General features: G+C 43.6%; 1 protein-coding gene across 1 annotated transcript in view; it reads right to left on the bottom strand.

Annotated features, from left to right (window-relative positions):
• Nucleotides 1-4990: 4990 nt before the first annotated feature.
• The window catches only part of PPP4R3A (protein phosphatase 4 regulatory subunit 3A), a 33921-nt gene continuing 24623 nt past the window's right edge, over nt 4991-14288 (bottom strand). Inside the window, exons 9-15 of the mRNA XM_075844338.1 lie at nt 13687-13789; nt 13029-13187; nt 12485-12654; nt 12226-12368; nt 9159-9349; nt 7810-8036; nt 4991-5783 (exon numbers count right to left, since the gene is read on the bottom strand). Coding sequence (XP_075700453.1) covers nt 5667-5783; nt 7810-8036; nt 9159-9349; nt 12226-12368; nt 12485-12654; nt 13029-13187; nt 13687-13789 — 1110 coding nt within the window. The 3' untranslated portion in view covers nt 4991-5666. The remainder of the gene's footprint in view (nt 5784-7809; nt 8037-9158; nt 9350-12225; nt 12369-12484; nt 12655-13028; nt 13188-13686; nt 13790-14288) is intronic.

Genomic DNA, 14288 nt, shown 5'->3' with positions numbered 1-14288 from the left:
TAATGACTCCGTACACCGATACATTTATTTCCGATAAAAGCCGAACAGACATGAAGCGGCTGAGCGCTCACACGAGACCTTCAGCGGCTTCATTCTAGCGTTTGGTGGGGGTCTCAGTGCTCGGACCCCCACCGATACAAACTTCTGACATGTCAGAAGTTTGTCAAACGTTTAGCTGCACTTTAAGTTGCATGCAATCTTGGACCGCAGCGGTCACTCAAGAGTTAAAATCAATCTGTCATACTAGGTGTAGCCCCGGCTTTAACATGGTGGCAGATGCCACGGGGCTACTCAGACTTTTCCATAAAATACTCGACATTAGCGGGTTGCACCGCTTTGTTTCTAGACATAATAACCAGTTAAGTTGCGACTTCTCATGGAATCACGTCTGATGTCACCGTCCTGTATTTGTTACACGCCATTCCTGGTTATTGTTGAAGTTGTGCAAACAAGTGAAGAAGTTTTAACAATGACAGTGATCTTTAGGAGGAAGGGTCTGCAAGTGTTGTGTAGATGTGGTATGTACATAGTTCACCGTCCCCCCGCCATCTCCTAGCAACATACACAAGTCTTAATAAAGAGGCCACATTAACGAGCGCTCGCTCTGCAGGCCGCAGCCCCGGCGTCCCTGCCTGCACACGTGACATGGTCCCTTTTTAGTTTGTATTATGTGCAGAACTTCATGCCCAGAGAGCAGGTCTCAGAGGCCACTGCCGGGCACACACAGCCAGCCGCTTATGAAAACCTGGAGATTTACCAAACAAAATGCGCCAAAAAAAGTGGCACACATGGTCTGCGCCAAATTTATGTATTTAGGACACGATTTGCAGCTTCCTCGACAGTTTTGAAGCGTCTAGAAAAAGGGACGCGGCTCAGGAGTCACAAAATTCACCAGATTTATTAACAGCGAGCGACATTTCTTTGACTAATTCTGGTGTAAAGTACGCCAGATAAGTGGCGGCGTAAGAAAGAGATAAGCGTGTAACAGGTCTAGCAAGATGCACCAAATTGATCATACAGTGTGCGCAGTTTCTGCCAGTCTGGGCTCGTTTATCCGGTTTACACGTCTCGTTCCGGGCAGATTTACCAAGTTTACGCCAGATTTCTGGTATAATTCATAAATATGGCCTAAAGCCGAGCTCAATATTTATGAAGCCTGTGTGGGTGGGGTCTGCGGGACATTCATCTATAGAACGTACCTTACCATTTGCATTTATACATCTCCCCCCACTCTAAGAAGCAGCGGTCACCGCAAGATCTGCTTGCAGGCACTGAATTACTCCACAATAGGGCACGTTTATCAATAATGTGGAAAATAGAGAGATGTTATGAACACCCATTCACACACAGCACTAGCACTGTACTTGGTTGTTGTCGTCCACAACAAATACACCATGGTGAACCCCAACCTAATTTGATGCCAACTGCAAAAAAACCTTCGAGATGGGTGCAAACTTTAAAAAAACAAAAACAAACAACATTCTAAAAAATAGAACATCCGGTTTTTGTAAATGAAAGTTTTGTAACGGATATAATTTGTACTGGTTGAAGAGGAGAAACGAAGGAGCGCACATCCACCATATCAGTCAATGAACATAGAGGTTCTCAGATAACATTTTGTTCAAATTGTATAAGCCACTCCACGGCGACCTCCGATAAGCGAGTCCCTACTTTATTGGTTGCAGCAGCGCATGGCGAAATGACCTCATCAGTGTTTCTACTCTCAGTTGGCCACTAGGGGCGCATCTAAAGGGGAGTTCATTCCATCTTTTCACTTGTTGTGGTGCTGCACTTGTGGGGGGACATGGACCAGAGCCAAGGTGGCTTGGCCTGGCAGCAGGGGTGTTTTTGGGCCTCTGGGATGCTCGCTCTGCGGGTGCGGTATTGTGGTTACAGGCACTGCCATGCGGCGCTGCATCCAATAGAGTAGGGACCCACTTATCAGAGGTCGCCGTGAAGTGGCCTTATACAATTTGATCAAAATGTTAACTAAGAACCTCAAGTTCATTGATTAATATTGTGGATGTGCGGTCCTGGTTTCTCCTCTTCAAGCAGTAATATATTTTGGTTTTCAATTTCTTTTCCTTCTTTGCTTGCTGTCAGAGAATAGAAATGTTCTAAAACTCATTCTGACAGTCCTGCTCACAGCTGAGTTTGTTACAATTGTATCCAGCCTATGTAATCTTCTGTGACTTAAACGCAGCAGCAGCGTAAATCTCCCACCTGTCCTTCAGTCGTACATACATGGATACACAATATCAAGCAGCAGCTGTGTGAGCAGGACTAGTTTTGTAGCAGTATTCTCTCTGCGGACATCCCCTTTTATTTATACTCCATAACTGAAAATATTCATCTTCTTAAATATACAGTATGTAATTTCAGAAAAAGCACGGCTAAAGAGATACACATCTATATATCTATCTCAGCGGCATGAACATTTCTCTGGAGAATCACGATCGCCTGATAAAGACATTGGTTCGATGTCATAACGCGTAGCCCTTATAATAAACTATTTCTATTACCTTGATCATCCTTAATTCAGTTTAGCAGCGCCGTTCTGTTGGTCCAATTTTTGTTCACTTTATTCTTCCCCCTTGAAGGTAGTGCCACACAGCCCCCACCCCGCCGGTAGGTAGGTAGTGCCACACAGCCCCCCCCCCTGTAGGTAGGTAGTGCCACACAGCCCCCCCCTGTAGGTAGTGCCACACAGCCCCCCCCTGTAGGTAGTGCCACACAGCCCCCCCCCCCTGTAGGTAGGTAGTGCCACACAGCCCCCCCCCCTGTAGGTAGGTAGTGCCACACAGCCCCCCCCCCCCCCTGTAGGTAGTGCCACACAGCCCCTGCCCTGTAGGTAGTGCCACACAGCTCCCGCCTGTAGGTAGTGCCACACAGCCCCCACCCCGCCTGTAGGTAGTGCCACACAGCCCCCACCCCGCCTGTAGGTAGTGCCACACAGCCCCCACCCCGCCTGTAGGTAGTGCCACACAGCCCCCACCCCGCCTGTAGGTAGTGCCACACAGCCCCCCCAGGTAGTTCTACACCGCACCCTTTTACATAGCATCTCCACCCCATAGATGGCAGCCTCCCCCTACCTTTCTGTAGATTGCGCCACTGTAGGGGACTGTTCCAGGAGAAGTCCCTGACTTCAATGTACATATATGGACATTGAAGTCAGGGACTTCTCCTGGAGCGGAATCCCCAATCCCTGGCCACAGCATTGCCAAAGCTGTGGCCAGGGATTCCGCTCCTACAGGGAGCAAAAAAATACCCTCCTCCTCCTCCTCACATGCCCTTCGAACTGTGGGGAGGAGGAGAGCGAACGAGCGTCAGAAAGCTCGGCCGTCACTCAGATCACATCCGAGTGACAGCCGTGCTTTACACTGCCCCATAGACTTCTATGGGAGCCGTGCGGCCGGGAGAACATCCGAAAATAGGGCATGCACCATTATTTTATTTTTTTTTTTGACGGCCCGGTTTACATAGCCCAATTTGGGGTCGATTGTTCCTACTGCGGCCATTCAAAAAAAACGTCCATCACACGGCCGGGAATTCCGGTTGTGTGAATAGGGCCTTAGACTAAAAGACCTTTAAGGCCTAGTTCACCCCGAGTTTTCTTGGCAAATGTTTTTAATGCAAAAAACGCATCCCTGAAGAAATTTTGAGGCAGAGTTTTCTGCTTGCAAAAAACTGTGTGGGAAAATACCCTAAGGCCCTGTTCACACAGTTTGACGCAGAAACCGCCTCCCATTGATTTCAATGGAAGGCGGAGGCGTTTTTTCCCCGCGAGCTGTAAAAACGGCTCGTGGGGAAAAACAAGCGACACGCCCTATCTTTAGTCGTTTACGTCTCTGACCTCCCATTGACATCAATGGGAGGCAGAGAAACGCGGCAAACGGCGTGCAAAAAACTCCATGTGAGCAGGGCCTAAAGGGTAGTTCACACTGAGTATTTTGGCGCTGTCTTTGACACGTCGGAAACTGTTACAAAAAAACGCACAAAATCGCTTCTCATTGATTTCAGTGGGAGTCAGAGGCATTTTTAAGCGACATGCCCCATCTTCGGGCGTTTCCGTCTCTGACCTCCCATTGACATCAATGGGGGAGCAGAGAGTGGTTTTCGCTGCGTTTTTTGGCCGCGGCCAAAGAACGCGGCAAACAGCCGGAAGTAATTTTGAGGCAGATTTTTCCGCCTGCAAAAAACTCCATGTGAACAGGGCCAAATGTTGCTTTTCTCGCCTGAGGAATATCCATCCATAGAATTTATTAATGTCGTAAAGTTAGACAGTGAAAGACTAGACCAGGCAGATTTATCACAGTGGTGAACGCTGCGTGATAAATTTGGTGCATCTTGTTAGACACTTTTTGTTCCCTTACTCCACCTCTTTCTCATACTTTACATCCACATTCCGTTCTAAAAAAAAAAAAAAAAAAAGGTGCACGCTTTTAATAAATCTGGTGCAAATTACTTTTTCTGGACACTTTCAAAACTAGGTGCAAAAAGTGTCTAAAAGCAAAGGATAAATTTGGCGCAAAGCTTGTACACTAGTTTTTTGACACACTTCGCTTAGTAAATCTCTCCCACTTTTTCTTGTCTTGCGCACCTTTAGAAAAAAAATCGTGCAAAACCAAACCCTACTGTAATCAATGGGATTGGCTGTGATGTTCCTGTGTCTACTGGTTGCAAAAGATGAACAGATAGGAAGAAAAAAGTAAAATTGAAGGCGGTGGATGGAGCGGCGTGTACATCCCGAACGTCAACTGCTCGGAGGTGCGCGATTTAGACAAACCTTATTCATTCATTTCCGTTCCTCCACATCCAATCCTCGGCCACCGACGACCAGTGGAAAGCACGTAACCATCACAAGAGGAATCATAGTACATGAAAAAAATTTAATGGTCCCAAATATAGATTCAACAACTCAGCATACACCCAGGGTGGGGGGAAAAAAAGGAATACAAAATGATACAAATCATGACGAGGTGACCACATCTAGAATTCCACTCATATTTTTTTAATCAAGATGGGGTTGAGATTTTCCCCTACACCTTCAAATGAAAGCTGCAGTTTAAGGGCATACGGGGGGGAAATCGAGGTGGAAACAAAAAAAACGTATAGAGAAAAGGGAAATTTTTTTTTTGAATCGGCTCACCCCACCGAGGGCTTCTTTTAAAACCTGTTGTGGCAAATGTAATGACAAAAAAAAATAATAATGTTCAGGATGTGTGAATCCTATATAGGCAGAAACGTTCCACCCATCAGAAGTGCTGGCATCCATTGTGTGTGTGTGTAGCTGCAGTCTTTCCTCTCCTGAACGGCGCCATCTCTCCTCCTCTTGCTTTAAGCTTTGGAGCATCTGACCAGCCAATCGAGAGTTCAACTAGAAACTCCTGCCCTGTTGGCTTTTTATTTTATTTTTTGACTTTTTTTTTCCTTCCCTGAGAAACGGGCAATGTGTGGTCTGCGGGAGAGTACAAGGCGTCTAAGTCCTTTCCAAATGTCATGTCTTCCCTCCCTCGTGCTCCTGGGAATTGGCACTTATGAGCAGATATCTACATGTTGGTTTGTGTCAGATTTGCTCACAGCGCGGTGTGCCCGGCTGCGGTGGATTTTCTGTTGTTGTGGGAGATCAGTTGTTTGATGGGATTTGTCCAAACAAATTGCTGGTATTAAGAGCCAAGCCTTGCTTTCTTACTGAGTTGTAGAGTCTCTTCATTTTCCTCCTCTTCTTCGTCATCCTCTTCCTCATCATCATCTGGATAGTCTACTAGTCCCACAAGGCCTCCCTGGGAAAAATCAATAATACCATAAAATTATAGCTGATCAGTCTGCCTGAGAACCTTAAATACATTTTTATTATTAAAGTGGATTAATAGTCATGAAACAAAAGAAAAAGTCACTTTGTAATATTTTAGTTTTCCGGTTCCCTAAAAGCAGCCAGCAGTGTAAAGAATGGCGGTGGGATGTATTTTGAGAACTGGGAAATGATGCATGGCTCGGCCAAGAACGCATGCATTTTCAATATACGGGGAAAGCTGCTGCCAGACTCATTTTGCAGTGGCCGATCTCCATACAAACAAAAGGATCGGGTATGTTGAAATTGAACAGCCTGAGCCTTCTCTCCCCCGGGAGTTAGGATGCGGCCATACACATTAGGTGGTCTGCCAATCCCACTGAAATCGGCGGGTTCAGCCGACATAGATCTAATGTGTATTGCCACCTAAATCAGCTTCATCTATAAAAAAGGATCACACTCACTTTAACCCCTTAATGATCGGGCCATTTTGCACGTTAATGACCAAGGATTATTTTTTGTTTTTTCACGGTCGCATTCCAAGAGTCATAATTTTTTTTTTTATTCCATCGCCATCGCCGTATAAGGGCTTGTTTTTTGCGGGACGAGTTGTATTTTGTAATTGTACCATTTTTAGATGCTTATAACATATTGATTAAATTTTATTAACTTTATTTTAGGAGAGTATTGAAAATAAGCAGCTATTCCAGCATTGATTTTCACGTTATAAGTTTACGCCGTTTACTATGCAGCGTAAATAACATGTTCACTTTATTCTATGGGTCGGTACGATTACGGGGATACCAAATATGTAAAGGTTTTATATGTTTTTCCTACGTTTGCACAATAAAAAGCCTTTTAGAAAAAAATTACTTGTTTTTGCATCGCCGCGTTCCAAGAGGCATAACGTTTTTATTTTTCCGTCGATGTGGCCGTACGTGGGCTTGATTTTTGCGGGCCAATATGTAGTTTTCATTAGTACTATTTTGGGGTACATAGGACTTAGATTAATTTTTATTTAATTTTTTATGGGGGGAATGGGAGAAAATAGCGAATTTTGCCGTTGTTTTTTGCGTTTTTTTTGGACGCCGTTCATCCGGCGGTTTAATTAATGTGTTCATTTTATTGGTCAAGTTGTTACGATCGCGGGGATACCATATATGTGTGATGTGTTTTGACACTTTTACTAAATAAAACCACTTTTTGGGCAAAAAAATTAGTTTTATTTGATTTTCACTGTAAATTTTATTTATTTTTTTCACAAACTTTATTTAACTGATTGACATATTTTTTTTTTAGTCCCACCAGGGGACTTCACTATGCGATGTGCCGATCTCATATATAATACTTTGGTATACTTAGTAAAACTGACAGGCAACCTGTTAGGTCATGCCTACGGCATCGCCTAACAGGCAGTTGCGGAAGACAGACCTGGGGGTCTTTGATAGACCCCCGGCTGTCATGGAAACCCGACAGCGACCCTCTGTCAAACACATTAAATGCCGCTGTCACTATTGACAGCGGCATTTAATGGGTTAAACTGCCGGAATCGGAGCACGCTTCGATTCCGGCAGTTGCAGCAGGAGCCAGGCTGTGTATAACAGCCGTGCTCCTGCCGCTGATCGCATGGGTACACTGGCAGTACCCGCGCCATCACAGGACGGATATATCCGTCCTCCTGTGCGAACTAGCAGCTGCTGAGGACGGATATATCCGTCCTTCGGCGTTAAGAGGTTAACAATGATTCCACCTTGATCTCCCTGTAAATAAATGAAACATTTTATATGGTTACGATAACACGGATATTTTCTCTATACTGAAAGGTTTGCCGCTAAACCGTCTAGTTTCAGATGCGCAGCGGGAGATTTAGCAATATATTTTCATCAGTTTTCTTTAAATAAATGCATATTTTTGAAGCCCCTACATGATGGACGGTGCACCAGACTTGGCAAACATCCCCAATACTCAGTGTTGGACTGACAGGTCAGTCGGCGTTCATTCTGTATCGCTATAATTACCTTTGTAGTAATAGCTGCCGTCTGGGGTGTGCTTTTGGAAACGGATCCAGGGGAACCGGGAGAACCAGGAGATCCGGGAGGACTTGGTGAACGCGGTAAGCTGCTCGCTGTTGATTGGTTGGTGAGATTTGTCTTTGTTCCTCCAGAAAAGGAAAGTTTAAAACTTGAACTTTGGCGGCCAGGGAGATTGGTCTTTAGAAGAACCTCTTTTTCTTCACATTCTTTCACTGCAAATTAAAAATAGCCATTAGAGACAGCGGCTGCAGCGATAGAGATGCCATCTCCGGAGCGTTCAGGGAAAGAACTGGTTCAGGCCATTGTGCTGAAATAAGAGTCTCATAACACGTCCCACAGAATGACATTTCTCCTTTATATTGTATATACTGCAACTAATACCGGTAAGAGGGAAAAGCTTTTGTAAACCTTGGGCTGCTTCCCTTGAATTACAGAACATGAAGTGTTCAAATGTCATCACATACTTTATGAGCGAATATCACCAAGACTCTGCAGGCTAAACAGGGCACCCATACTGCAATCCAAAGACTTTACATCAGGTTTCCTGTTGGTAGCTACATGATGTGGAAGACTAACAACGAAAAGGTTGTCAGACAATGGCTGTATTTATCAAAATAGGGGTCATTTTAGCCAATTTCTAAGTTAAAAGGGGTTGTCCAGGCATGGGGCAGTTTTCCACAGGATAGGTCATCAATATATGATCGGTGGGGGTCCGACACCTGGACCCCGCACCAATCAGCTGTTCAGGCTGCCTCCGGACACCGGATGTCCTTGCCGGAAGAAGATGGCTCCGGTCACACTATAGCAGCCTAGCTGCAGTATTCAAGTGAATAGGAGCAAAGTACCAAATCTGCAGCAGGGCCGCTGTGCAGTGTACAGAGCAATCCGCTTCCGGCACTTAACACTGCATAACACTTGGTGCCCGGAGGCAGCCGAAACAGCTCACCGGGGCAGGGTCCGGGTCGAAACACCACCGATCATATACTGATGGCCTATGCTGTGGCTAGGTCATCAGAATGAAAAACCGGTCTGTGCCCGGACAACCCCTCTAAAGCTGGGCTACTTTATTGGCATAGGTTGTGACAGACCTAGGTTAGCCTTCTTTGATAAATCGGTCACATCATTTTTCTTCCACTCGAGAAGAGCCAAACGAGACCAGACGAATTGGAGCAAATACTTGAAAGCCCTGTCTGAACGGTCCATGCTCCAATTCATTCTTTGCCAAGTTGAAAGTTACTAATACAGATCAGCGAGTGACCTTGATGAATATATCGTCTCCTCTCCACCCAAATAAATGGAATGAGTGTTCTGAATTTCAAACCACATATACTTACATTTCTTTCTCTCCATGAACTTGCTGATGGGATCCATCAGATCATCATTGCTCTTTATTTTGTCAGTCGGAAGCACCAGCGGATCTCCATCCTCGATGTCATCCTCGTCGGTGTTAAACCACATCTCTTCCTCATCTTCTATAGAGCGCGCGTCTCTCCGGTACCGGTGATTCCTGAGGATGGACCGCATGCTGCAGAGACAGCAAATAAAAACTAAATCATTGTGTGTCTGACAAATTTTGTTCACAGATGTAATTAATCCTGTGAAGACGAGAGAATTGGCAAGAGCTGAGCAGGTGAAATGCGTCAAACTCCTGATTTCTAACAATTATTTCTCAGCCACAGCTCGAAGTGCAAAATACGGTACATCAAGTATAGTCTAAAAGCATCTCGGGGAGAGGAGGTTGTACGTACGATGCTCAAAATCTCCAATAATAGAAATTATTCACTATTAACCAGTTCAGGTCCGGGCTATTTTGAGCCTTCAGGACCAGGCACCGTTTCGCCCTTTTTAGCACGTGTTCGTTAAATGGCTATAACTTTTTTATTTGTTGGGCTAACGACGTGATTTTTGCGAAGTTTTTTTCCGTAGACAATGCAGGTTTCTTTTTTAAACACATCCTTTTTGCTATTTTAGAATTTTTATTCTTAAAGTTTGAAAATAATAGTAAAAACATAAGCTTTAAGTTTCAGCTATTTTTTTTTTGGTAATAACATAGTTTTACCCTAAAATAGATAGTCATTGTCTACCGTAAATTTTAATATATTACATGTCTATATTAGGGTAACTTGGTCAATGCCAGCATTACAATGACTGGCGGGGGACGGGGAAGTTTTTTTTTGGGGTGGGTATTTTATGTGTATTATAAAAATTTTTTTGCACTTTACTATTTTTTTATTACTATGGTCTGTCCCTCAAAGGTCAAAAAAGACCTTTGGGGAACATTATATATTTATTTTCTTTCTTTTACATCATGCTTTTCCCCTGTAACTGGAGCTGCACAGCAGGGAAATCAGCCCTCTCATAGTGACGATTGTCACTAATAGGGCTCTGCTGGGTCTAGTTGGACCCAGCATCAGTCTGTCACTAACGGCACCCGGCGATCATGTGACCAGTCACATGATCACCGGGAGGAATAGAGACAGCGCCGCTGCTGCTGTCTATTCCTATACACCGCGTTCATTGAGCGCTGTGTAAAAGAGATCGGAGAAGACAGAAGCAGCGAAAGCTGCTTCTATCCTCAGCTCAGGGTCCCCGGCAGTCACTGACAGCCGGAGACCCGACATTCAGCTGCCCGATCGCTCGGGCAGCAAGTTAAAACCCGAGCCGTAAAAAGTCTATGGCTCGGGTTTTAAGGACCCGTCCCTGACCGCTGGCCGTAAAAACACAGCCAGCGGTCGGGAACCAGTTAAGTGGAGTTGTGAATCTTAAATCTACTTTCAGCAGAGATGGACAAACGACTGCAGATTTTAGGAGTCGGTTCCATCACTCCAGGAGGGAATTATTGGGTGGACTGGCAATAACTTTAACCCCTTAGTGACCAGCTTATTTTAGGCCTTAACGACCATGCTACTTTTTACGCTTTTCCATCGTCACATTCAAAGAGCTATAACTTTTTTATTTTTCCGTCCACATAGTTGTAATGAGAACTTGTATTTTGCGGGATAAGTTGTACTTTTTAATGGCACCATTTTGGGGTACATATTCTTTGATTAACTTTTATTAACTTTCTGTTGGGGGGGGGGTGAATAGAAAAAACCCCGGAAATTCTGCCCTAGTTCTATGAGTTTTAAATTCACGCCATTCACTGTGCGGCATAAATAACATGTACCTTCATTCTATGGGTCGGTACGATTACAGCGATACCACATATGTATAGTTTATGTTTTACGACTTTTGCAGAATAAAAACTCTTTTGAACTAAAATTATTTTTGCATCATCGCTTTCCATGAGCCGTCATTTTTTTTATTTTTCCGTCAATGTAGGCTTGTTTTTTGCGGGACGAGGTGTAGTTTGGATTGGAACTGTTTTGGGGTACATGGGTCTTAGAGTAACTTTTATGACTTTTTTGGGGGGGCAATGGGAAAAAAATTTGCACATTTTTTTACGTCATTTATCGAGCGGTTTAAATTACAAGTTAATTTCATTATTTGGGTCATTGCGGTCGCGGCGATACCATGTGTACTTTTATTTCTTTTTTACACTTTTTTTTTTTTTTTTTTAACTGTAATCTTTATTAATCATTTTTATTTAACATGAATTACTTATTTTTTCAGTCCCACTAGGGGACTTTACGATGCGATCTTTAGATCGCTTCTATAATGCTTTGGTATACTTCGTATACCAGAGCATTATTGCCTGTCAGTGTAAACCTGACAGGCAATCTATTAGGTATAGGTATATAACTAGAGGAGGCCTGGGGGCCTTTATTAGGCCCTCGGCTGCCATGACACCCCATCGGAGGCACGCGATTCCATTTGCGGGCTGCCGACGAGTGAGAGAGGGAGCTCGCTCCCGCTGTAAACAAGTTAAATGCCACGGCCGCTATTGGCCACAGCATTTAACAGGTTAAGTGGCTGCGATCTAAGTAGATCGCTACCGTTAAAGCAGAAGCCCGGCTGTCATAATTGTCAACAATTAACGATATGTCAGCACAACACAGATTGAGCGCGTTACACAGATAAAATCTAGCGTGGATTCATTCAAATTTGAATTCTATTGTTACTGGGGGAAGCAGTGATTGAGATGCCCATACCCTTCCTCCTAGACCAGGGCTATACGTATAACATTTGTAAGTAACGCATTCCAAACATAGTTTAACTTGAAATATTATAGCGGTGTAAGGCCACTCAAGTATTACTGGGTATGGACTGTCACCATCTTTCATAAATGCAGTCATGACAGTTCTGGTGTAAGTTTGCAACAGATTCTCCCCTGCCGGTAGGTTTCTGAATGCTGGACCAATGCAAGAGTAAATCAGAAGATAGAATAACTGCAGGTAGCCGTGATAACCAGGTCTGCACTTATTATTTAATCAATTTAACTAGAAGCTCTCAGACACAAACCTGTCAAGTTTGGGGTTGTCTTGTCTTTCACGCTGCTGATCATATCGCAATTTGAGTCCTTTGAATGTTTGGACATAATCCACATCCTCTAACGCTTTCCAGTAATTCTCAATGACATGAGCCGTTAATGATTTGATATCCTCCTGGGAAGAGACATGTATTGTCATATATTTTCACCATTAAACAAATACACGTGTATATACCACTAAAGTGTGTCCGTATCAAATATTGAATTCATCCAATAAAACACAGTACTCACCACTCGGATATATTCAAAGATCTCAATGATGGCAGAGTTTAGAAGGTTATACCGAGAACCATTATTGAGAAATGCTTTAACCACAGGCTCCAACAGGAAGCTCTTCGCTATATATCTGTTGTAGAATTCATCCTTCAGACCAACTATTTTCCGCATGAACCGCAGGGCGCCTGTAAAAACAATATTGAAATATTAATAGAGGCGCTGCACGCCTAACCAGATTCAAAATGTTACCGGGCTAATGCCAGAGTAGTTTTCAATGGTGTAACACATGGCGTTACTTTCTCCACCACCAATGACACTGCCACAATTAGAGTAGAAGCAACTCAAATCTAAACCTACCAATTCACTAGATCGTTACTAGTTTCCAATAGATGTAATTGGCTGCATTTTAATGCATACTGGCCCAGTAAACAATGGATGCCTTCACCACGTACAGCAGAAGATCCGCCTAATACCGTGGCATAACATCTCGTAAGCAGCTGGTACTGCGCTGGCACCACAAGAGATCAGATCATAGTGAGAAGGTGTCTAAGGTACTCACACAGGGCAAGGAAAGAGTGCAATGAGGACATAAGTACCAGCACTCTGCGCAGGATGTCCTTGTTGATGATGTAGTTCTTTATGTGATACGTGTGATGTTCGACACAAAACGTCAACAGCTCCAAGATCAGTGCCAACAACTGAGCCGTCTGGAAATCATCTGAAAAGGGCCAAAGAAATATTTATGAGAATAGTAGATGTTGTTAGTCAGCAACTAAAAGCCACATCGTCCTATTATTCTAAGCAACTTGCTCGATACTCCGAACTTTTCTGATATACTTTACATTTAGTGCCCATAAAACACAAGTAAACCTTTAACTGGATAAAAACAAAATTATTTTGCAGTATTACTGGGCAAAGTAACGAAAAGGTTGTTACATGAATCTGATTAATTTGCTGACAGTAGACATGTTTAGAAAAAGCTGATCTTGCGTACAGATTCGGCTATGTATATATCCAAGATCATTAATTTGGGGTCGTTGCACATATTAAAATGTAAAGTGACCACAGGCGACAACCAGAGTTGTTGCAGTTTCTTAACAAAATGCAGTGGTTGCTTTAGTGCACCCTTTTGTGTCAGCCAAGTGATAACACATTCTCTCCAGTGGCTTCTATATATGAAGAGAAATATATGGCGATACCCCTTTGGGCTTGCTGACCTTTACTGGGTTTCTCCTCTGTAGTATTAGCCAGTAATGGAGCAGTGAGGACGTGCATGCAATGCTTGTAGAAGAAGGCTAAGAATTCAGTCTTCTCTGATTTCTACGAAAACAAATAAAAAAAAAAAAAAGATTTTTGTTCCCAATGTGTTATTTTAATGACTTCAACAATGTCCACACCGGGCTCAGCATGTTACACACTCTTGAATACAAGCAGTGATAGACATACATACAATGCAGTGTTAAAGGTGCAAATGAGACGGAAACACAAGTTTGATTACATGGTGTTAAAGCCGGAGAAATGAATGGTAAAGGAGGGCAGACAACACAAACTTCTCATTTAGGGGTACAGCAGAGAACGTGCAGAAGAATAGTGCACAATAACAGGTCTGAGATCATGCAACATGAAAACAAAGTACGAGAATTGCCCAATACCCTTGAAATAAGGATACAGAATATTAAAAAAACAAAACCACTAGTACTAGACAAAAAGCTGCATGAAGGCACAAAGATAACAAAGGGCCTGTTCACATCACCGTTCATTTCCGTTCCGGGGTTCCGTCGGGTGAACCCCGCAACGGAAAGTGAAATTGACAGCACAG

The sequence above is a fragment of the Rhinoderma darwinii genome, chromosome 12 (assembly GCF_050947455.1).
Source record: "Rhinoderma darwinii isolate aRhiDar2 chromosome 12, aRhiDar2.hap1, whole genome shotgun sequence".
NCBI lineage: Eukaryota > Metazoa > Chordata > Amphibia > Anura > Rhinodermatidae > Rhinoderma > Rhinoderma darwinii.
Note: the sequence above shows the minus strand (reverse complement) of the source record. Positions and strands in the feature narration are given on the sequence as shown.